This window comes from Apiospora phragmitis (assembly GCF_038363925.1).
Source record: "Apiospora phragmitis strain CBS 135458 chromosome Unknown utg000010l:1.0-9815664.0:1.0-9183399.0, whole genome shotgun sequence".
NCBI classification, from domain to species: domain Eukaryota; kingdom Fungi; phylum Ascomycota; class Sordariomycetes; order Amphisphaeriales; family Apiosporaceae; genus Apiospora; species Apiospora phragmitis.
The window spans coordinates 2,510,037-2,529,958 of record NW_027117409.1 but is presented as its reverse complement, the minus strand read 5'-3'; the positions used below and the strand labels follow the sequence as shown (position 1 = coordinate 2,529,958).

General features: G+C 53.4%; 9 protein-coding genes across 9 annotated transcripts; 6 read left to right on the top strand and 3 right to left on the bottom strand.

The window, feature by feature from the left end:
- Window positions 1-941: 941 nt before the first annotated feature.
- On the top strand, window positions 942-1,841 carry PG994_010545 (uncharacterized protein; the record flags this gene model as incomplete). The annotated part of the gene is made up of 4 exons (XM_066861954.1): window positions 942-1,380; window positions 1,522-1,590; window positions 1,654-1,736; window positions 1,794-1,841. 4 exons carry the CDS (start codon window positions 942-944, stop codon window positions 1,839-1,841), a joined length of 639 nt encoding a protein of 212 aa, XP_066711064.1.
- A 1,285-nt stretch (window positions 1,842-3,126) lies between these two features.
- Window positions 3,127-3,612, bottom strand: PG994_010544 (uncharacterized protein; the record flags this gene model as incomplete). The annotated part of the gene is made up of 2 exons (XM_066861953.1): window positions 3,127-3,542; window positions 3,597-3,612. 2 exons carry the CDS (start codon window positions 3,610-3,612, stop codon window positions 3,127-3,129), a joined length of 432 nt encoding a protein of 143 aa, XP_066711063.1.
- Window positions 3,613-4,621: 1,009 nt separating this feature from the next.
- On the top strand, window positions 4,622-5,398 carry PG994_010543 (endo-1-3(4)-beta-glucanase; the record flags this gene model as incomplete). The annotated part of the gene is made up of 1 exon (XM_066861952.1): window positions 4,622-5,398. One exon carries the CDS (start codon window positions 4,622-4,624, stop codon window positions 5,396-5,398), a length of 777 nt encoding a protein of 258 aa, XP_066711062.1.
- Window positions 5,399-6,049: 651 nt separating this feature from the next.
- Window positions 6,050-7,567, bottom strand: PG994_010542 (uncharacterized protein; the record flags this gene model as incomplete). The annotated part of the gene is made up of 3 exons (XM_066861951.1): window positions 6,050-6,565; window positions 6,637-7,291; window positions 7,524-7,567. The coding sequence occupies 3 exons, from the start codon at window positions 7,565-7,567 to the stop codon at window positions 6,050-6,052; spliced, it is 1,215 nt and encodes a 404-aa protein (XP_066711061.1).
- A 982-nt stretch (window positions 7,568-8,549) lies between these two features.
- On the top strand, window positions 8,550-9,133 carry PG994_010541 (uncharacterized protein; the record flags this gene model as incomplete). Its single annotated transcript, XM_066861950.1, has 2 exons — window positions 8,550-8,717; window positions 8,786-9,133. The coding sequence occupies 2 exons, from the start codon at window positions 8,550-8,552 to the stop codon at window positions 9,131-9,133; spliced, it is 516 nt and encodes a 171-aa protein (XP_066711060.1).
- A 921-nt stretch (window positions 9,134-10,054) lies between these two features.
- Window positions 10,055-11,758, top strand: PG994_010540 (uncharacterized protein; the record flags this gene model as incomplete). The annotated part of the gene is made up of 2 exons (XM_066861949.1): window positions 10,055-10,722; window positions 10,846-11,758. The coding sequence occupies 2 exons, from the start codon at window positions 10,055-10,057 to the stop codon at window positions 11,756-11,758; spliced, it is 1,581 nt and encodes a 526-aa protein (XP_066711059.1).
- A 1,442-nt stretch (window positions 11,759-13,200) lies between these two features.
- On the top strand, window positions 13,201-14,340 carry PG994_010539 (uncharacterized protein; the record flags this gene model as incomplete). The annotated part of the gene is made up of 1 exon (XM_066861948.1): window positions 13,201-14,340. The coding sequence occupies one exon, from the start codon at window positions 13,201-13,203 to the stop codon at window positions 14,338-14,340; it is 1,140 nt and encodes a 379-aa protein (XP_066711058.1).
- Window positions 14,341-16,674: 2,334 nt separating this feature from the next.
- PG994_010538 (uncharacterized protein) lies at window positions 16,675-17,296 on the top strand (the record flags this gene model as incomplete). The annotated part of the gene is made up of 2 exons (XM_066861947.1): window positions 16,675-17,132; window positions 17,185-17,296. The coding sequence occupies 2 exons, from the start codon at window positions 16,675-16,677 to the stop codon at window positions 17,294-17,296; spliced, it is 570 nt and encodes a 189-aa protein (XP_066711057.1).
- Window positions 17,297-18,117: 821 nt separating this feature from the next.
- Window positions 18,118-18,962, bottom strand: PG994_010537 (uncharacterized protein; the record flags this gene model as incomplete). The annotated part of the gene is made up of 2 exons (XM_066861946.1): window positions 18,118-18,283; window positions 18,709-18,962. 2 exons carry the CDS (start codon window positions 18,960-18,962, stop codon window positions 18,118-18,120), a joined length of 420 nt encoding a protein of 139 aa, XP_066711056.1.
- Between the last annotated feature and the right edge of the window lie 960 nt (window positions 18,963-19,922).

The window sequence follows — 19,922 nt, the reverse complement described above, 5'->3', positions numbered from 1 at the left end:
GGCACCGGCTTGCTCCCAACGTTGCTGTGTAAGTATTCATATCAGTTGTCACGATTATCTCAGCCCAGTGGTCGAGAGGACACATTGACAGCAGATAGCGTACGATGCATCTGCCACGTGCGCCCCTCAAGAAAAACCCCCGGTGGGTCCCTCTATTATGTACAGCAGTATAGTCACTCTCAGGTCTGTTTCACCACAGTTGAGCAAGTCATTCGACTCTGACACATAATTGCAACTCTCGTATAAAACTTGCTTGTCATAAAAATAAAATATCAGTCATGGGCTTCACCGGTTGTCCAAATCGCAATCCGCATATACGATGGATTGTCAATATCACGTCGCGAAAATCGTGGTGTAGGTATAGTTAGTCGGTACATGTATATACACGTCGGCTACGAGGACCAGGCGCGTCAAATCGGCAGATGCAGTTACCTACATGTACATTGATGCATTTCAGTGTTCACAAGTACCAGATATTGGTAATTGGAGGTTTGGACAAGTCAAACTGCCGCTTGTATTGATATATGCTTACAATATAGGGCATCCCATAAGGTACATTAGGATCCTCGATCCAGCTGTCTTCCAGCAACAATGTAAGCCTGAGGCCTCTTATAGATGTCTGGCACGCCTTAGATACAGCCAGACCGCAGTGTCCGATATTATTCAATTGGTACCTACGTCTTGTAATGGCCTTGAATTACTTATTGCTTGAGTGGTAGGCACATGGTAAATGCAGGAACAATCGTTTGCTCCTTCCTATCATTGAATGATATCTCAGACCGAGCTGAGAAACCATTGTTACAAAGCTCACTTTTGAGCCATCACCCCCTTGATTCACAAACAAGCCAATGCCCATAACTACCTACCTGCCTCATCTCCAGAGAACATCATCAACCAGCTGAGAAGTCCCACGGACACTTCAGCGCAGCACAGCCGACATCATGAGTTCCCGGGGCAGAGGTCTGCTCCAGTCCGATGACGACTACAAGATCGCCGAGGAGCTGGGCGTTATGTTTGGATGCGACGTCCTAGGATTCGCAGAGTCTAAGAGAGCCGAGATCGTCCAGAAGATGGAGAACGACAGCCTTCTCTCCAGAAAGCTGGAGAAGATCCTCTCGCCGGAGTTCGTGCCCCCGACCAGTCACCAATCCCGACCCCGTATGGCCGTCATCCTGGTCGTTCTGGCCATGCGGCTGGGTGCCAGAGTGGAAGCCGAGTACATGAGTCTGATGCACACTCTGGCGCCTCACCTACGCAACATGTTCGAGCAGCTTCAGCTCGTCACCGCCCTCGACGAGTACAAGAACAACGGCACGCCCTGGATCTTGGGCAGCAAGAGCCGCGAGGAGACCGAGAAGTCAGATGGGTTGGCAAGACCGGGTACGATGCAGGCGACGAGGTCTTCTACAGTGGTTTAGGGTATGTTAGGGACTGTCGCTATTTCGAGCAGCCGACAGTATGACGAGCTGACATTGGCAATAGTCACTCTGCCGACGAGAAACCTTCTTCGCACACGTACAGCAAGTATTGTTGGACATGCAGAGCCGATAAGGATGAGCTACGTCGCTGTACCCGATGTAACATGGCCCGGTACGTCTTCAGGATACACCTACATACGATGCAAGTAAAGGCCTTTGCCTTCTAACACAACAGGTAGCTACTGCAGCAAGGATTGCCAAAAGCATGACTGGGCTATCCACCGAACCTTTTGCGAGCAGCTGGAGCCGCGATCAGTGGTGAGCTCCGTATTCCCTGACAAACATCGATGAACCAAAACATACTGACTATGACAGGATGTTCCCGATCTTGGGGCCACCATTCTCGAAGAGCATCTATCGTGACCTACATCGATAGGCTGACTAAGATGTTCATTGTGCTCTTTCCATGCGCAAGGTACAAAAGGACATATGGAGATGTCAATCATTCTTTACGGAAGTCGTATGAGGATGAGCTGGGTGATCTGAAGCTTAGTGTATCCATTATCCATTGAGACATATATTGAGTGCTGCTGAGTAGCTCCCATTTTCAGGTGAATACCACATCATTCGTTTCCCCAATTGCTTCGTTCGGACGGTATCTTCTCAGGGCATGGTGTTCGAGTAATAGGCGAACTGATGACTTCCGAAAGGGGCATTACGTACAAAGTTGCTTTTCCTACCCTAGTGATCCATTAACCAGAAATACACCATGCTCAGGTCCAAACTTGGTGTTCAGTAACCAGGACTGTACACCAAGATATAAATTTGCGGTGTTGAGCGCAGGGAGCCGAAGTAACCGAACCATCACGACGTCAGCCACATCCGCTTGTATGCGTTGGCCCATTCTTCCGTGTGGTTTAAAGCTGGAAGCCATGTGGTGCCTCACTTCAAGCAATTCGCTTACGACGCTCCAATCATATGGAAAGCGACACCGATGGACGTGTACTCGGAGCCATAGTAACCGGGCGTCGTTCCTTTCTAGAAAACGGTCCGTCACTTGTCACGAAGCAAGGTAGCAACTGTGGTTCGTGTGACGAAGTGCTTTCTTGCTGTATACCTACCTACCTGCTTGTGATCTTCTCCTGGTAACCAACAAGTAGTACGACCAGTGATCAAAAGGGGGAAAGCAAGGAGTCAATTGTATGAATGAAAAGAAGGACACCGATGCTCCATATTGACTGACAATGCTTGCGGTTGACTGAAGGTTGAGCGCTACTCGTCCGAACCGAATGCCGGGCTACCAAAATAGCCGACTTTGGACTGTTGCATAAACTTCGAAGGCCACTAACCTAGAAGGCATCGGATAGATGAAGGATCGCTGTGAAGATCAGCCGAGTCGTGGGAAATCCAACCGCCGTATGCAGCGCGCGACTATCGGGTGGGTGAGAATCACGCCAATCTAAGTATGTAGACTGTCGATGGCAAATCATAATAGGGGCGATGGTATTAGGGGGAAAACAGTAGCCTCAAACTGGAATGTTTCGTTTATTGTTTCAAAGAGGAGCGCAGTCGACCAATCCTCGTGCGGGCTGACGGGTGGGCAAGGGCACGACATGTGGCGCTTAGGCAGACCGGACGTTTAAAGTTTCTTTCCACCAGCCCATTCTGGACTTTGTGCCCAGGCTTCTGTCAGTCTGCCCAGGTTCAATCAGCCGCCACCCCGGTCGTTGATCCAAATTGGAACATCGGCCAGCATTCGATTGGCTGCTGCACGTTCCTCAACTTCCCTACCGATTTCCACTTTGAACTTTTCCTTGCCATCACATTCGCTGCCTGCCACCGTGTGCTCGGGATGCTGCTGTGGGAATGGTCTTGTTCGTCGTCGCACATCCTCCCACCCAGCACTTGCCAGACCCCAGAGATCGTCCCGAACGCCCATACCCATGTAGCAAACAAACAACCGCTTTTCCCCCATGCGGCGCATAGCTGTTCCAGTTATACGATCTTGGTCAGTCTTCTCTGCCGGGGCTCCCTTGCAAGTAAACCATCGCAATGTGACTATAGACTGTTCGTCTTGACTCGATCCCCTGCTCTCGCGCTCTGACTGGTGCTTACTCCGTACATCTGATGCTGTCGCTTCCTATGCAATTTTAGACTTATTATTGACACCCCATGCACCCAGCTCGGCGCCCATTGTGGCACCAGATACCAAATTTGTACGCAGTAGTAATTACGGTCATTATTGGTCGTGATGATTGGTGGCGTGGTATCAGGAGCCACTCCCGTGTCCTACAGAAAACGGGGAGCCCCCCCGGGAAACAGGAACCACCCATTTTCCCCGGTGGGTCAATAATCCCGTCGATGGATGGATAGCAAAGCAATGTAAGTCTTACTTATATAATGCGAGTCGCCTTTTCCTAGGCCCGACCCCTTCGTGGCTCTCAACCACAGAGTTTATACAAAAGGGTCATCGTCCCTCGGCCGTACTTCGCCTTCACTTCTTTTTCCCTACCCAAGACCTCTGGAGGTTTGTCTTATTCAGCACCCAACCTTGCCTCACTCTTTTGGCGCCCGCGGTGTACATACAAGTCTTTCTTTGTTTACTTGGCCTTGGCCCTTACTTGATTGTCCTTCTACTCCTCGTGCCATTGCCCTGTTCCAACATTGGGCCGGGATCCAGCCTCAGGCACTTCATTGTTCAACCTTATAAGTTCGAGTCCAGGTGATTCATCTGGAACAAACACCTCACCCAGCTTGGATTCCTTTGGCGAGCCACTCGCTTATAAACACCTCCTTGCCTGTCATCGGCCACGCTTGACGGCTGTTGAACAACTTCCTTCCTATCCTTACTTTCACTTGAAATTGCCTGGTGCATTCAGGACTCAAAACGCTCATTCTTTACATTCTCTTCCGAAATATACCCCATTTTTCCCTTTTCAGAAACGTCTGACATACTATTTGTGACTTTGCAAAATGTCTTTGTCACGGTCACTGCTTCTCACAGCACTGCTGTCCCCTTGGTGGACTCGGCAGTACAGCCAGGAACTCCTCAAAGGAGGCCTATTCGTTGCAAGACAACTACGACTCCTCCAGCTTCTTCAAGGGCTTCGACTTCTTCAGCGACGCCGACCCTACCAACGGATTCGTCAAGTACCGCTCCGCCATAGAGGCGAATGCCAAGTCTCTGGCAGGATACTCCAACAATGCCATCTACCTCGGTGCCGACTCCAAGGCCAAAAACCCCGCGAAGCCTGGTAGGGATTCGACCCCGAGTGGTCTCCAAGAAGAGCTACACCAAGGGTCTCTTCATCGCCGATATTGCCCACGCCCCCGAGAACGCGTGCGGCGTGTGGCCGGCCTTCTGGAGCGTCGGGCCCAACTGGCCCAACTCGGGAGAGATCGACATCTTCGAGGGCGTCAACTCGGCCAAGGCCAACACCATGACGCTGCACACCGGCTCCGGCTGCACCTTCAAGCAAGGCGACTGCAAGGGAAACCAGGGCTGCGGTACCAACGCCACCGACACCAAGTCTTTCGGAGCTGGCTTTAACGCCATTGGAGGAGGTTCCTACGCGATGGAATGGACATCCCAGGCCATCAAAGTCTGGTTCTTCCCTCGCACCAGCGGCATGCCCCAGGATGTCGCGTCGGGCAACCCGGATCCGTCTACCTGGTCTGCGCCACAGGTCGAGTTCTCGGGCTCTGGTTGTGATATCGACTCCCATTTCAAGAATCACCAGCTTGTATTCAACACCGCGTTCTGTGGCGACTGGGCCGGCAAGGTTTGGAGCCAGAGCGCAACCTGTTCGAAGCTCGCCCCGACCTGCGAAGAGTATGTGGCGAACAACCCTGCCGCCTTTAAGAACGCATACTGGTTGATCAACTCGGTCAAGGTCTTCAAACAGGGCGGTGCCGCCAATCAAACAAGCTATCCTACGAAGCGCGGTGGGCTCATCAAGAGCCGCCATTTCAGGAACTAGGTTTCTGTTTCTCTAAAACAGAAAAATACTGTATGCGCGGCGTTCACGGTTTCTGGAACACACACACATCTCGGTGGATCAATTTGAGCCAAGATATTTGATTTGGATTGGAAGGCAAAAAAGCTCCTGGTTTGGTCGTTGGATTTTAGGGCGTACATTACATTCTCCTGTACATACTTTACACCTGCACATACAATGCACTTGCACTTTGATTGGTGCCTTTTTGATTGTTCAATTAACCCTTTCCTTGCTCGCTTGTGACACTTCAAAGTAATGTTAATCAGTGTTACATAGTATAGTATTTTCGTGGGATTTGGACGACGCCTGTTACGTGTATCGTTACACCCAACATTTAGCTCCCCGATTTGATTCAAGCATTAGATTGCTATATCGTGTCGTTGTACGCAAGTGGCCCAGAGTGTCGCTAGCTATGTTCCCGTGCAGTATTGTATCATGTGTATCCTGGCCCCTCTGGTAAGTAGAATGGACGTTGAGTGAGCACACAAAGTGTCACCAAACTGTAGCAGATATCACTTCTCAACGTGTCGTGCGACGAAGTCAATCACAGGTTGAATGTAGTCGTACCATCCAGGGACAGAGGGATCCTAGGTGACGCAGTGGTTAGCAACAGGCCCCGCGCTCAGTAAGTCATCACATCACTTCAGCCAGAAATCCGATTGTGTCACCCCGCACCCCCTTCCCGATTTCACTACTCACAGTGTACACCTGGTCGAAAACATGCGGCTCGTCCGGCTCCACCGACACGAGCGTCTCGACGCCGAGGGCCCGGAGCTTCGCGGCGAAGCGCTCCGTCTGGCCCAGGGGCACCGCGACGTCCGCCGAGCCGTGCAGGAACGCCGTGGGCGGGTACTTCTTGGCCCCGCCGACGTAGGGCTCGGTGTCGAGGATCTGCATGGGGGAGACGGTGCGCGCAAAAACCCGGACCTTCTCTTGTACTGCTTGGTCGTCATCGTCGCCGTTGTTGTCGCCGTCAGCAGCAGCAGAGGCGAGAAACCGCTCCGGATGCAGCAGCGCGGTGTAGGCGGACCAATGGCGCCCGCCCAGGGGCCACGTGGACGAGAGGTAGCTGTGCACGGCGGCCTGGAGCCGGACGCGCTCGGTGAAGGGGAAGGGCGTCTGCCACGCGGCTGCGAGCTGCGCCTCGCCCTCGAGGACTTGGCCGCCGGAGAACAGGGCCGCGGAGACGGCGTGCGCGGGTCCCGGTCCCCGCGGATGACGGATAGGATCTTCTCCTCGGAGAACTCCTGCTGCAGCGGCGCGTCCTTGTCCGACCCCCAGGCCGGGTAGGCGCTCTGGTCGACGGCGTCGAAGAGCCAGTTGTACGGGTCGAAGAGGTCGACCAGGCCGTACACGTCGACGACGGCGCGCGGCGCGGGCTCCGGCAGCCGCGTGGCCATGTTGGTCACCATGTAGCCGCCGCCCGACTCGCCGGTGATGACGTAGCGGTCGGCGTCGACCCGGCCGGGGCCGAGGATGCCGGGCAGCGCGCGGCGGCACCAGGCGACGAAGTCGACGCAGTCCCCGATGCCGGCCTCGAGGTCGACCTGGGGGCAGAGGCGGTACGCGTTGGACACGACGTGGTAGCCCAGGGCGTGGAAGCCGGGGACGAGCCAGGAGAGCGGGGCAAAGTGGTTTCCGCCCACGAAGGCGCCGCCGTGCGTCCAGGTCACGAAGGGGCGCGGCCCGCCGCCGGTGGTGTTGGGCGCCGGCCAGACCCGCGCGCCCAGCTCTACGCCGTGCTCGGTCCTGAAGACGTGGTCCGAGAAACCGTTCGGGGCCGGGCGGGCCCTGCTGAGGGATTCGGCGACATCGGCACGTTTGCCCAGGAAATCCTCTGGGGGATCACTCTGCCGACAATCATATTGACTAAATCTAGCAACTTCCGCGATTATGCATATGTACCCCACGCTTTCGAGACTGGGGGAGTAATAGTAGTTCACTTGGATCTTGCAGGATCCCCTCTTAATATCGTAATGAATTCCGGGGGCAGGATGCCACCTTTATAAATGGTGCTTCTAAGTGGCTGCCTAGGAACGATATCAGAAGTTTGTCACCCAATGATCACGGGCAGAGAGAGTGGAGGGCTGCGGGGGCAATCCTTCACACTCCCAGGCCCCCGAATTGCCGGGTAGGGTAGATGCAAGTCATCGAATCAATCGTCCACCTTGCACTGCAGCATTCGTAAGCTTGTCCAGGCCGGTGACTCAAGTGGCCAGGCGAAAAGTCCGGCGGGCTTCGAACGGGCTACTTTGGCAGCGGCGAATACGGCTTACGGCCCGTCCGACCACGTTATGTCAGTATGTTTTCAGTTGGTTGCCTACTGGTCTTGTTGGTGGTCACAGAAGCGACATGCCAATGACCACTGGGGAGGCGCTGTGCCTCACTTATACCAAACCCGATCAATTGTCGGTTCACTTCACTAAGGTTAGCGTGAGCAGAGTCATTCAACCAAAGATTTGATTGATCGGCACAGATGATGAGAGAGATGGTCGGGGCGGGTCACTGTGTTGTGTGGAGAACAGCCGGGGTATGAAGCAACATCACGTCTCGACATCCCCTGCGGACAACTTGAGACGAGAAGAGGCCTCCTTGATTGTATCCATCGACCAGATGTCCGCCACCTAAAATTGAAGCTTATTCTGGATTTCTCCACGAACCTGTCACTCTAATATCGTCCAAGGAACCATGTTCATCCCAAGATACCGGGTTGCTGTGGTGTCGTTCCTCACCATGCCATTGGTCCACGAGCCCAAATCCTCCTAAATTTGGCAGGACAGGCACCGCTCGGTGAGGATCATTCAAACTCGACCTGGATTTGACCCAAGTAGGTAGGCAAAGTTGTACAGGGCTTGAGGCCTGTCTACGGCCTGTCTAGAAGTTCCTCGGCCCTCTAACCTGAGTATCTTATTGTATATAATATCTAGCTGATCCTGCCATGGAGAGTTCTCGTCTCCTAGCCGTCTGTTCTACTACACGTCTCTCCAATAAACATCACCATTTCCATTTTATTTCTCTTGCAGCTGTGTTGTTATTATTAAATCCATTACTTTAATTTGCTGGTCACTTTTACCTAACTATCATTTTTTACTCAGTCTTTTCGTATCTACCAAGTGACCTTATCACCATCACAATGTATATCGCCAAGATTGCCGCCCTACTCTCCTTGGCCGCTTCGGCCCTTTCCCTGCCCACCGGCGAGGTCCAGAAGCGAGCGTTGACAGCCCGACCATACGCCGACTTCCAGATATCCAGCGGCACGGCTGGCAATGCCCTGGCCGAGGCGCAGGCCAAGTTCCCCGTAAGTCTAAACAGTCTCGATTTGCCATATGGTGTCACACCCAGATGTTCTAACCATATCGTACCCAGATCGACACGAGCAATCTGGCTAGTGTCTCCAAGGGTGACCTGGCCATCATCAAGGCGGCCCGAGAGACTGCAGAAGCTGCCGAGACAGATGCCTTCAACGACGAGGTTAAGGCGGCCAGCGGTGCGGCTGCCGATGCCCTGCAGAACGGCAAGGTCAAGAACAAGGTGTTGAAGCTGTTCCTCGAGACCACGGCGCTGCAGATCGAGCAGGCACAGGGCAAGGACAACCAGGCAAAGGTTGACAAGGAGCAGAAGAAGCTCAACAACAACATTGCCTTGGACAAGAAAGCAGCTGGCCAAGCAAGTCAAAGCGTGAACTTCACTGGGGATGTCAAGCCCAAGAACTAAGTAGATAGTGTACTGGATGAAATATAATTAGGGGCACTGTGGCTGGTACATTGTTCCTAAATGCACGTGAAGTAAGGGTGAGATAGAGGTGAAGTAAGTCGTCGGTCATTTGAAATGAGTGATGTTATTGACAACCCATCATATCTGGTGCTGTCTTGGGCTCGTAGTTAAGTACCCTCCAGCTTTGGCCCACTGAACTCGCCTAGAACTGTTCAAACACGTACAGTACAGTAGCCAAAGGACTCGAATAGTGCCTCCATTCCCACCACTCCTTCCACACCGAACTTGCAACCTTCGCAACCCGCAGTGAGTGGACCGACAACAAGCAAAAACCCTCTCATAATCAAACCGTAGCGTTTGCATAGGGCTTCCCTTCCCACAGATAATCTTCCAGCCAGCCCAAAGAGTACCCAAGAATTCAGTTCGACGGCTTCGTTACCAAAGGATTTGAAATCATCGTGGTACGTTCACTCCCAGCTTTCCTACTTCCTAGCCATTTGAGGTGTCGTCTATCCTCGTCTGATGATCACCTTTTTGTATTCATCTTGACTCACTTCGTATTCATCATGTACTACTTGGTGTTGACCAATATTTGCATTTCTTCATCCCCTTCGTTGAGGGCGTCCCTCCCCCTTCCCCCCTTCACATATGCACGGCATATTCCCTTGACACCTTTTCCAATTCCAATCCGAAATTCTTATCCATTCTGGCATCAATCATTGCGATTTTTCTACAGGCCCTTGGCTAAAGCCCACACAGCAGGAGGACGGAACCAAAGTCAAAAGAGAATTACGGCAACCGAACACACCCACTCGTACCCTACATCACCACGACCTGCTGCTCTACTCTGCTGTCTTGTCACCCCTACATCTTTTCGCTAGCCAAGCACAATCTACACCAACAACGAGCTTCTTCGACAACATGGCACCAAAGGCTACATCTTCCTCCAAGGGTGACCCAGGACCCTCCAACCCTTCCACCCCCAAGGCGGTCTACGTCAGCGTCAGCGTCGAGCCCTGCAACAGCGAGGAGACGCGCAAGTACTGGGCCGAGCGAGCAGCCCGAGCCAAGGCGGGCTTGGCCAACCCCTCGGCCCTCGTCAACCGCGCAAGTGGCGAGTTTGACCGGGGACTGGTGAACGCGATTCTGGCCGGCAAGGGAGAGCTGATTGCCACCACCGTCGACGACGTACGCCAGGACAACAACAACAGCGTGTCTACTCTGTCAGGAGTCAGTGATGTTGACGGTACTGTTGTGTATCACAATGTCAGCGATAGCAATGCGAGCGGCGACCTGACCCCGACAGTTCCTATCTGCAAGGCCACCGAGCCTTTTCCGCTGCTCCCGCAGTCCGTATCGAGACGATCTGTTCTTCGCTCCAGCGACCCCTTCGTTGACAAGAACACCACCACTCGGGCGTCTTCGCAGCAGACCCAGTACCGTCTCCCAAGAGAAAACAACGTTGGTCCTTACCAACCTCCTGCTTCTTCTTCGTCCCCCCCGCCACCAGCTCTTCTGACGACCGCGACATCTTCATCGGCGGCGAGCCTGGACCAGACGTCGGACCTCGTTATCACGCGGATAGCTCCGTGAGCCGGCTCAGCTTGCCCATGACGGCGACGCCAGACGACTGCCCCAACGTCCACCCCGGTACCTCGCGCCCTCGTTCTCCATCTGCACCATCCCGCGCAGCGGTGGCCGACCGCCAGCAGCCGCCGCCCATCCGACGTGCGCCAGAAACGCTCCGCCTCGACCCTGCGGTCCAAGTTCTCGTCCCGAGGAGAATGCAACGACGGCTCTCCTACTACCGATGACCAGGACCGCGAGATCATCGTGACCGACGCGCTCCGCCACGTCCTCTACGACGGCCCCTGCGGCCACTGCGAGACCAACCACTGCGCCTGTCTCACGCCCGACGACGACGACGCGCCCGGGCTCCCGCCCATGGACGCGACCAGCAACAACAAGTCGCGCATCGTCACCGAGGGCTTCTGCCGCCACTGCGTGCTGAACCGGTGCTCCTGCATCACCGAGGACCCGCGCTGGGGCCTGCACCACGCGTCGAGCACGCTGCACCAAGCGCAGCAGCAGCAGCAGAAACAGAAGAACACGGAGCAGGGCGGCACGAGCGCGCAGCAGTCCCTGCGCATCATCAGCGACACGGGCACTGTTCGACACTACGCCACGGGCCATGACGGCAGTCCCAGCAGCAGCGGCGGCAGCAGCAGCAGCAAGGGCCGGAGGGTCACCACAACCACTACCGCCACTATGGCGGCACCCACCACGGCACCCACGACCCCGCCTCCTGCCTACCGTGCCCCCTTTGATCGTGCCAGCAGCAACAATAACAACGACCATCTGGCTGACAACAACGTTCACCCCCCGAGGCGATATCGAGGCGCAACAGGAGCAGCAGCCTCAGCTCCTGTCACAACGATGCATCCGCATGTGGCGCGTCCGATATCAGTCCCGCTCCCACTCCCGCGTCGACGCGCGACTGGCTCCGACGACACGCAACCTGGCGATGCGGTTTTACTGGTGCCTGTCTGCCAGCGTGGCGGCTGCTCTAATCATCGTCGGGCTCTGGTATTACACAAACCACAGCAATCACCCGCCAACGACTGAGCAGCAAAGCTCTACGGGACCATTCGAATAATGTCCAACTTGTTCGAGTACCCGGTAATATAGCGCACGAGAAATGCTTGGGCTAGAAGGTGGTCACCCACATGGCTACTGGCTTGGGTGGGTAGCTAGCTGATGGCTGGGCTGTCTGTCAGTGGCTGAATCGTTTGCCAGCTCACTTTTCTTCACGGGTCGTGGATTTGATCATGATTTTCATTCATATACATCATGGAAAGCTGCCTGGTAAGTCTGTGCTACTCCCTAATATCAAGGTCTCCCGCACGCTAACACACTACCATCGATAGTCTCAGCAACAATGAGATCTCGGCTTTTGGGGGGGGGGGGTGCGATGCTCTCCGCTGAGACTGCGCGTTTTTTTTTCCTTTTATTTTTTGATGCGTTTTGTACACTGCAAGTTAGAGGTCAGGGGATAGGGGTGTTTGATTAGATACCCATCGGGTATGGTCGTCCCAAGGGAATGAACCGACGACACGACAAGGAGTATGCAATGAATTTGTGGTTTCGGGGTTGGTGATGGCCGGGAGAATAGATCTGCCTTTGGCTTCGAGTGGTCTGCTCGATTTGCGTTTGCCTTCGAACCGTTGTGCGAAGGATGACGTCCTGGGGTTCCGGTTCGCTACCTACCAAGAGCAATGAATAAAGACCGAATTGATCATGAGCAGGCTCTTCCCACAAGCTTCAGTCAGGATCTAATTGGATGCCGCATCTAGATGTTTCCCGATATCTTTCAAGGCAGACACAGATATTGATTAGTATGGCCAGAATCATCAAGTAACGTAACGTTTGACGGTAGTCAGTCTCCCAGATGAGGTATTGCAAGGTCGTACAGCCATCGGACAGCCCGGTGGGATCGAAAACCGGGTTTAGCTACCTAAGTTTCTGGCACGGTAAGTCAAAAGCACGACCTCTCTTGGGAGCGGTGTCTGGCGAACAAAGCGACAAGTATGTGCATCTTAAGACAATAGCCATGTAGGCGGTGACCCGAGCTTTGCAGCGACTTGCGGCTGTATGGTAGGGAACTCACCGCAGCTATCTCCGTAGACTCCGCATGTCTCACAAAATAGTACATATTCGTCAGTAGGGATAGTTGCGATTGGTGCGTAGCTGCTCCAAGGGGGCATTACTGAGTAGATACGGTCAGCAAAGATCAAAGATGCGTTCCAACCCTCGAAAGATTTTACCAAAGCCTGTCAAACACGCATAGACATAGAGTCGGTATTGGTAGCTACTAGGCGAATATGGCTACGTACGGAGACACCGCTCAAAGCCTGCAAAGGTCGGTGTCCCAGACGTGCATGAAGGATATATATCTGGACTATGATCAGACGAGAGACGAGTTTTCGTTATGCTCAAGGTCGTCATCTTCAAAAACAACAGGTCGACTATCTCGAATATCAACCGCCTCAACTTCTTACCTGGGCAGTATGAATTGCTTTGGCCCACCTCCTCGCAAAAGAAAATCATCCAGCAAGAAGAGCAAGAGCAAGAAGTCCTCAGCAAACATGATGCCTGATCCGATCGATATGCTCTTGAACGAAGAGTTCGAGAGAGCCAAGGCAACCCGCAGATTCGCGTACTTTCGTAGCTTCATGGGCAACCCCAGCGACCAGCCCGCCTTCTCATCCCAGAGCAACTGGTGGGAACCCAGTCACAGCCCGAGGCAGAGTGAGTGGGCCGCCCATCATGATACTCTGAACCAGGCCTTCGCGAAAACCAACGAAAACGGTAGCAATCTCCAGTCGCTGAGAACGACGGTGGACGAGATGTGCGAGTCTCATGGCGGCCACGCCAAACAGAACGGCGAGGAACATGCCAGAATCATCAAAGCGCAGGAGTTCCATCAGGCGCAGATGAAGAAACACGGCGACTCTCTCGACCAAATCTTGAGAATATCGCAAGGCCTAGACGAAGATGTCAAGAGAAGAAGAGAGTTGGAAGAGCAACAACGGATGAAGGACGCCCTGAAGGGTTCGTTCGAGCAAGGAAAGCAAGCACAGCTAGACGCCGACAACAAGAGATGGGAGCTGGAGGAACAGAAGCGCCTCCAAGAAGCTCTCTTCGAGTCTTATGAGAAAAGAAAGAAGGCACAGCTTGAGGTGCAGGAACAATACACAAAAACGCCACCGCCAGTAGCTGTATCTGGCAAGAACATTGAACCTCTCCCGAGAGTGGAAGCCCTCAGCGAGCACATCTTAGGCAAGATGTACCAGAGAGAGGAAGACGAGAGACTCGAATCTACTCATCGCCAGTGGCACGCCCGCCTCGAGGAGGACCGCGACAGAACCAACCGGCGCGAGCGGGAGGAGGCAGCCCGGTTTGCGCGGCTGATGGAGGAGGAGAGCCGGCTCCGGGCGCGCATGGGCGCTATCCACGAGGATACGCTGCGGCAGGAGCGCATGTTTCCAGCTCCGCGATACCGTGTCGACTACGAGGACGAGTCCCTAGAGCTCGGTGCGCCTTGGGGCAATGACATGGCGGATAGACGTCCGCCGCAACGGTACAGAGACGGGGGCGGCCGCCGGACACATCCACGATACTCGAGTGAGTTTGGGTACTTTCCATGAATGGAGTCTGGAGAGCTGGCTGTTAGTTGTGTGTCAATGTTGATCCATGCCTATGTTTGTTTTGTTTGCCCTTTAGGTGTGTGAAGTATGCTCGTCATGGGCTACAGGGCTCGGTGGTATGCATAGGCGTATCTGAGAAAGACGATGCTACCTTAATTGCACTCGCATTCCTCTTCAATTTCATTTGATGACGACGCTTCAAAGGAAGCATCGCAGCGATGGTGGAGCCCGGATTTGACTCAAGTAACTTGACGGGGGTTTATCCCAAAACATCGGGGGCAAAGGCGATCGAGCGGGATTTGAGTATCGGGTATGTGTGGAGTTGATATCAAGATGCCAAAGTGCATTCGGAGATGCGAGAGAACATCCGAGGTAGAAGCTCCCAAGTCTCGTGTATTGCAACAATTGTTTGAGTTCTAGGCGGTTGGTTTTGGCGCAATAGGCTCGCAGGCTCGCAGGCTCGTTGTTCGCTGATGGCCTCGGATGGTCTGTCACCTCTTCCCTCCAATAGGTACATATTTACTTACATCTGACCTGAGTGGCCTAAGAACTCAGCTAGTCCCACTGAAACATTGTCGTTGTTGATAAAGTCAAAAGCTGCGACCAGCTCGATCCTGTCGTCGGGGAGATTAGCACCAGTAGAAGATTACATTCAGGCTCCTCGATGGTGCTAGAAGCTCAGAAGAAGCGGTTCCCTCCTTAGGAAGAGACTAGCTCACCAAAGCTCCTGGCGTTGCTAAGCAGCAACCTGACCTCCTGGTGAACATGCTGCGGGAACGGGCCAGGGTGTCCTTCTGGCTCTCAACGCAATAAGCGTTGTGGGGATGGCAGAATCCAATCCAGTACATACTGTCCGTCCTGTTTATTCTATCGCAACAGCTAGACGCGCCAGGTGGAAGGTCTAGAAGAAGCCATACCTATTTTTGCGAACTCCCGCTGCGGCACGAAAATGAAAATGCTCCTGATTAGCACATGGACGCCTATTGGTCCGGGTTCAAGGGCTACGTTTCCGCTGGTTCCCACGATCGCGACTATAGGAATAGGGACCTGGTCTTTTTCCTTGGAAACCCACGCCAGCATGTAATTTGCCGAAATGAGCAGAGATGGATATACGAGTTAAGAAGGCGCCACACCCACACAGTAGCAGTAATCAAGCAGAGACAATATTGATATAACAACCCATGAAAGGCAGCTGTGTCATTACGTAGACCAGCGAGGGGTTTTGGAAATCCTCGAACACATGCGTGCAATGGAATCAATTCAAGCATGCTTCGGGTCGCATTCGTAAAGTTCGCGTTGGTGGTATGTTGCTGGTGTGTTGGCGGAGGGGGCACACCTGAATATGGTTCGTGTGGTGTACCACAGTCGTTGCTTCTGATTCCTGGCTAGCTGGGCCGATTTTTAGACTCATCCAAGCACGGGCACTAAAGTCTTAAGAGCCCGACCAATCACCTCGGGCTTGCATCCACATTTTATGCAGGTACGACCACGATCGCCAACTGCCCGACTAAAAACTGGAACGTGTACACAACGTAGCACAACCTACAAGTTGTCGTGCTGTACTACCCCGATATGCAAGGGACGTGGCATTTGATTCACCAGGTATCACAGAACTGGCATACAACACACAATCCACGAGGGAGGGAGCCTCGAGATGCCTACCTCACCCACTTTGTCAGTATAGACGGCATGTAGACGGGACGGTATTAACGGGATAACCCAGGCTAAATAACGATGCCGTCTACTGACTTTTACGCTCTTCCCATGCACATACATAGTAGTCGGATGGATACCTTTATGAAATAAATGGTGGTTCCGAGGTGGGTGTGATGTCGGTATAAGAAAAAGAAAAAAGAAAGCACGTACATACATTCAAGATGAACCATCACCAACGGTGTGGCTGTGAGACAGGATGGAAGACGCCGAAGGGCAGAGGGTCCGTTCCGGGGGGCCATGCGTTTTTTTGTCGATCCACCTTTGGGATGTTTGTCACTTTGTGTCTTGTTTTTTCCCCAAATGGTACGGTAGACCGGGGAGGTTCCCACTGCAGCAGGCTATGTAAAAAAGCATCTCGCTGCCGTTATTCGATTCCCATTTCAGCCCCCCTCTCTGCCTCACTCACTCACTCACCAACTTCCAACACCACACTCATTCATCCTGCCGCCTCGACTTCCAGTCAACCGTCACTCCTTATAACCCGAAGTACTGCTACTGCGTTAGCTATACACACCTTCCTTTTTGACTGGACAAGATCTCGAGGAGCAATACAACTGCCGTATAAGTCGCAAAGTTGGAAAGTCTTGGAACAGCCGTCGCAACATCAACACATCGAAAATGCACGCCTCCTCCATCCTCGTCTTGGCCGCTGGCGCTATGTCAGCCAGTGCCGCCGTTCAGGGCGAGCAGCAACTGACCACGACCAGCACTTCTACTATGACGCACTACGTTACCATCACCAAGTGCAACCCGACGAACACCCTGTGCCCTCTGTACACGCCTTCGACGACCTCGTCGTCCATAGTTAGCACTACTTCGTCCACCTCTTCCACGCCCTCTCCCACCTCTTACCCTGTCTTCACCCCGCCTCCGGCTCCGGCTCCGACTTCTTCGTCTTCTTCTTCATCTTCGTCTTCGTCCGTGTTCTCATCCTCGTCTTCGTCGGCGATCCCTGTCTACTCGGTCAAGTCGTTCCCGGCTCACAACACCACCACCACCGCTGTTTTCCCCACGGCCTACTACAACACCACGACGCCCAAGTCCACGCCGGCCATGTCCAAGCCCGCGACCCTGACGTCGGTCGCGGCTGTCCCCTTCGAAGCCCGCCGGCGGCGACAACGGTGGCAGCGGCTACCCCACTGCGCCTGCTCCTTCCCCTATTCCCACGGGCGGTGCCGCCTCGCTCCAGTCTGGTCTCACTCTGGGTGCCGTCGCTGCCGTCGCTGCCTTGATGCTCTAAGCGCATATCAGTCGCAAGGAGCGCATCTACTAGGGCCGGGCTAACGAGACCGGCGCAAACCCGAGAGAAGAAGGATCGAGTCCTCGTGGCCCACGACTTTAGGTGACGTGCGGCCAGGGGGTGACAAACAATCATCTTGCTTTTTCACATGCTACGGGGATCCTTTATTCCCCGTGCTGCGATAGATACCCGAACCACTTGGTTCACCATTTTCTATTCTTAATACCTTAATTGTTCATATTTAATGGGGATGATGAGACGTTTGGAGCACCAATTTACCACGGGAGGCATGTCTGGTTCTGTACCTACCGCAAAGCAAATGCACCAAGTAAAGGCCAACACAGCCTTCCGATGGAATGACTACTTCTTTCCTACATACACCGACAAGAGCCTGTCGATATTCCTTTTGTATCCAGAAATTCATTAGACTTGTGGTTAAAAGGGGGCGGTTCGTGGGATCTGCGAATCATACCCATGGTATCTAGAGAATCTTTCGAAAAGGAGTCTAATCGGTTTTTTCCTTTGTCACATATTCCTCAGACAGGAAGGGATCATGTTGGCATATCGGACACTACAAATACAATTGGTTCGTACCACCTCATGTCTTATATTCTGTAAAGTCGTCCATCTCTACTTACTGCTCATTCGTTATATTATACTGGACTCATGGCAAGGGGGCAGCCGCACGTTATCGATATGGGCGTGTTTTCGTTCCATGCTACATATAAAGTCACTTTGCGCCCTGACAATGTGACTGGGAATTATGTCGTCGGCTAATGGAAATAAGCCTTTGGCGTCCAACAAACATACCGAGAGCCGACTTACACATTCATGAATTTACCCATATTTCCGCCCATATATCTCCACTCTACGTTTCCGCTGTCATGTTTCAAACTTCCTGGGGGCGGCGGCGCCTTGGCAAACATGGAAGTTCGGGACGAGGATGGGCGGTGCTGGGTGGTGGACAGCTTCTCATCAACTGGCTTACTGTATGTATGTAGTTTGGATTGAGCCTGCACATCCTCCTCCTTTAGCTTTCAGGAGGAACTTGGGCTGATGAAGTTTATCAAGTAGGTGGTTCATTCGCAAGTGAGTGACCTGCAATCAAGACGTTCAGTACATGCAGATTGTGAGCCTGCCTATTGTTATTCGTCCACCGCTGGCCATTCTGTAACATCTGCCTGTGCGAAGCTGACCTATATATCCCCCATACTACACGATCATCGAATTCTCTCTGTATCCCCTCCTGATGTCCATAAGGCAGCCTGTGACGACCGTTCCGCTACATATGACCTCCTGACTCCTGCTGACAACCCCCCGTACTAACTTTCGCACGGCACGTACTGCAAAGATCGCTATTTTCTTCGCTTGTTACTAATTCCGGGCACCTGTGCTGTTTTGCATGTGCACACGCCTTGACGGAATCCTGTATAGGGATTACAAGAGGCGCGGGAGTTGAACCCGTCTCCAGGAACCAGGAGCCGTGTTCGGTCAAGTCATGTACGGCAGCCGAGCGGCGTCCAGCAGGAGCTTGGAAACTCTCCTGCTCATGGCCATCGGCGATGTCAATCATGTCTGAGGTAGCCACGTGCTCGTGGACCGTATTTGAGTAGACTCGTGATAGGGGCGCTTCTAGCTCTTTAGCAGAAGGATTAAAGACTAGCATAGTATGTCAGCATATCCAACAGGAAGCTACAGGTAGGTCAAGGATACAGGGGGAAGGGGAGCGGGGTGGGATGTGTATACCAACCAACGATTGTTAAGAGTTCAGCTGGGGTCTAACGTTTTGGTCGGTTTTAGGTCATTTGGGTAATGATATGGTCTTATGAGGTTTCCCAAGGGAAGCAGGTTTTGTTCCTAGACTTAGGGAATTGTGTCATATTTATAAGTGGCTAGCCTACCTGCCTCAACTCCTCCCGGGTCGTGTCGAAGTATTCGCTGTGTAGAGACTGTTTGTTGAGCTTTTCAATTGCCCCGGCGCTTTCTATGCTGACCTGTCTGGGTACTGCACATCACCGCCTTAGCCGGACAGTGTAGTAAGGGTCTCTTGCGGCAAGGGTCCTTGTCCCGGTCAACCGGCCCGTCAAACTGCATCCCCGAGCCGGTCGCCTCGGTCTGCCAGATGACGTGGAACCAGTAAAGGGCCTCGTTGCTTCCGAGTTACTTGCAAGAACCAAGCAATACAGGGATCCAGATCGTAGGTCATTGGAACGGATCTCTCCATGCTATAAGTTTGGTACTGCCTGCAGGAAACTGGAGAAAGCACTGTAACCCAGCTGGTCTGGGCCCTTCGGAAGTTACCCCCAAAGCCCTCGTAGGATTCGCGTATGCAGTAAGGATGACACGCAACGAGTGAATGTGATAGATAGGTATTCCGTGCTGGAAGTCTCCGCGTGGAATTCTCCGCGACAAAATACCATGCAGCAGACTCAGCCGGGTGGACTGGGTGCTGGGGGGCTGGTACTCGCCAATATGCAAGTACATAACTGCCAGTTCGGGTGCTCGTCTCGAGTTGGACTGGGATTTGGACTACGTGGTAGAGCACCGCTTACTTCGGTCCAAACCCTCGCCCGGATCACATTGCGGCCAACCTGTGTTTGATCCGTGACGTACCTCGGCTCTGAAC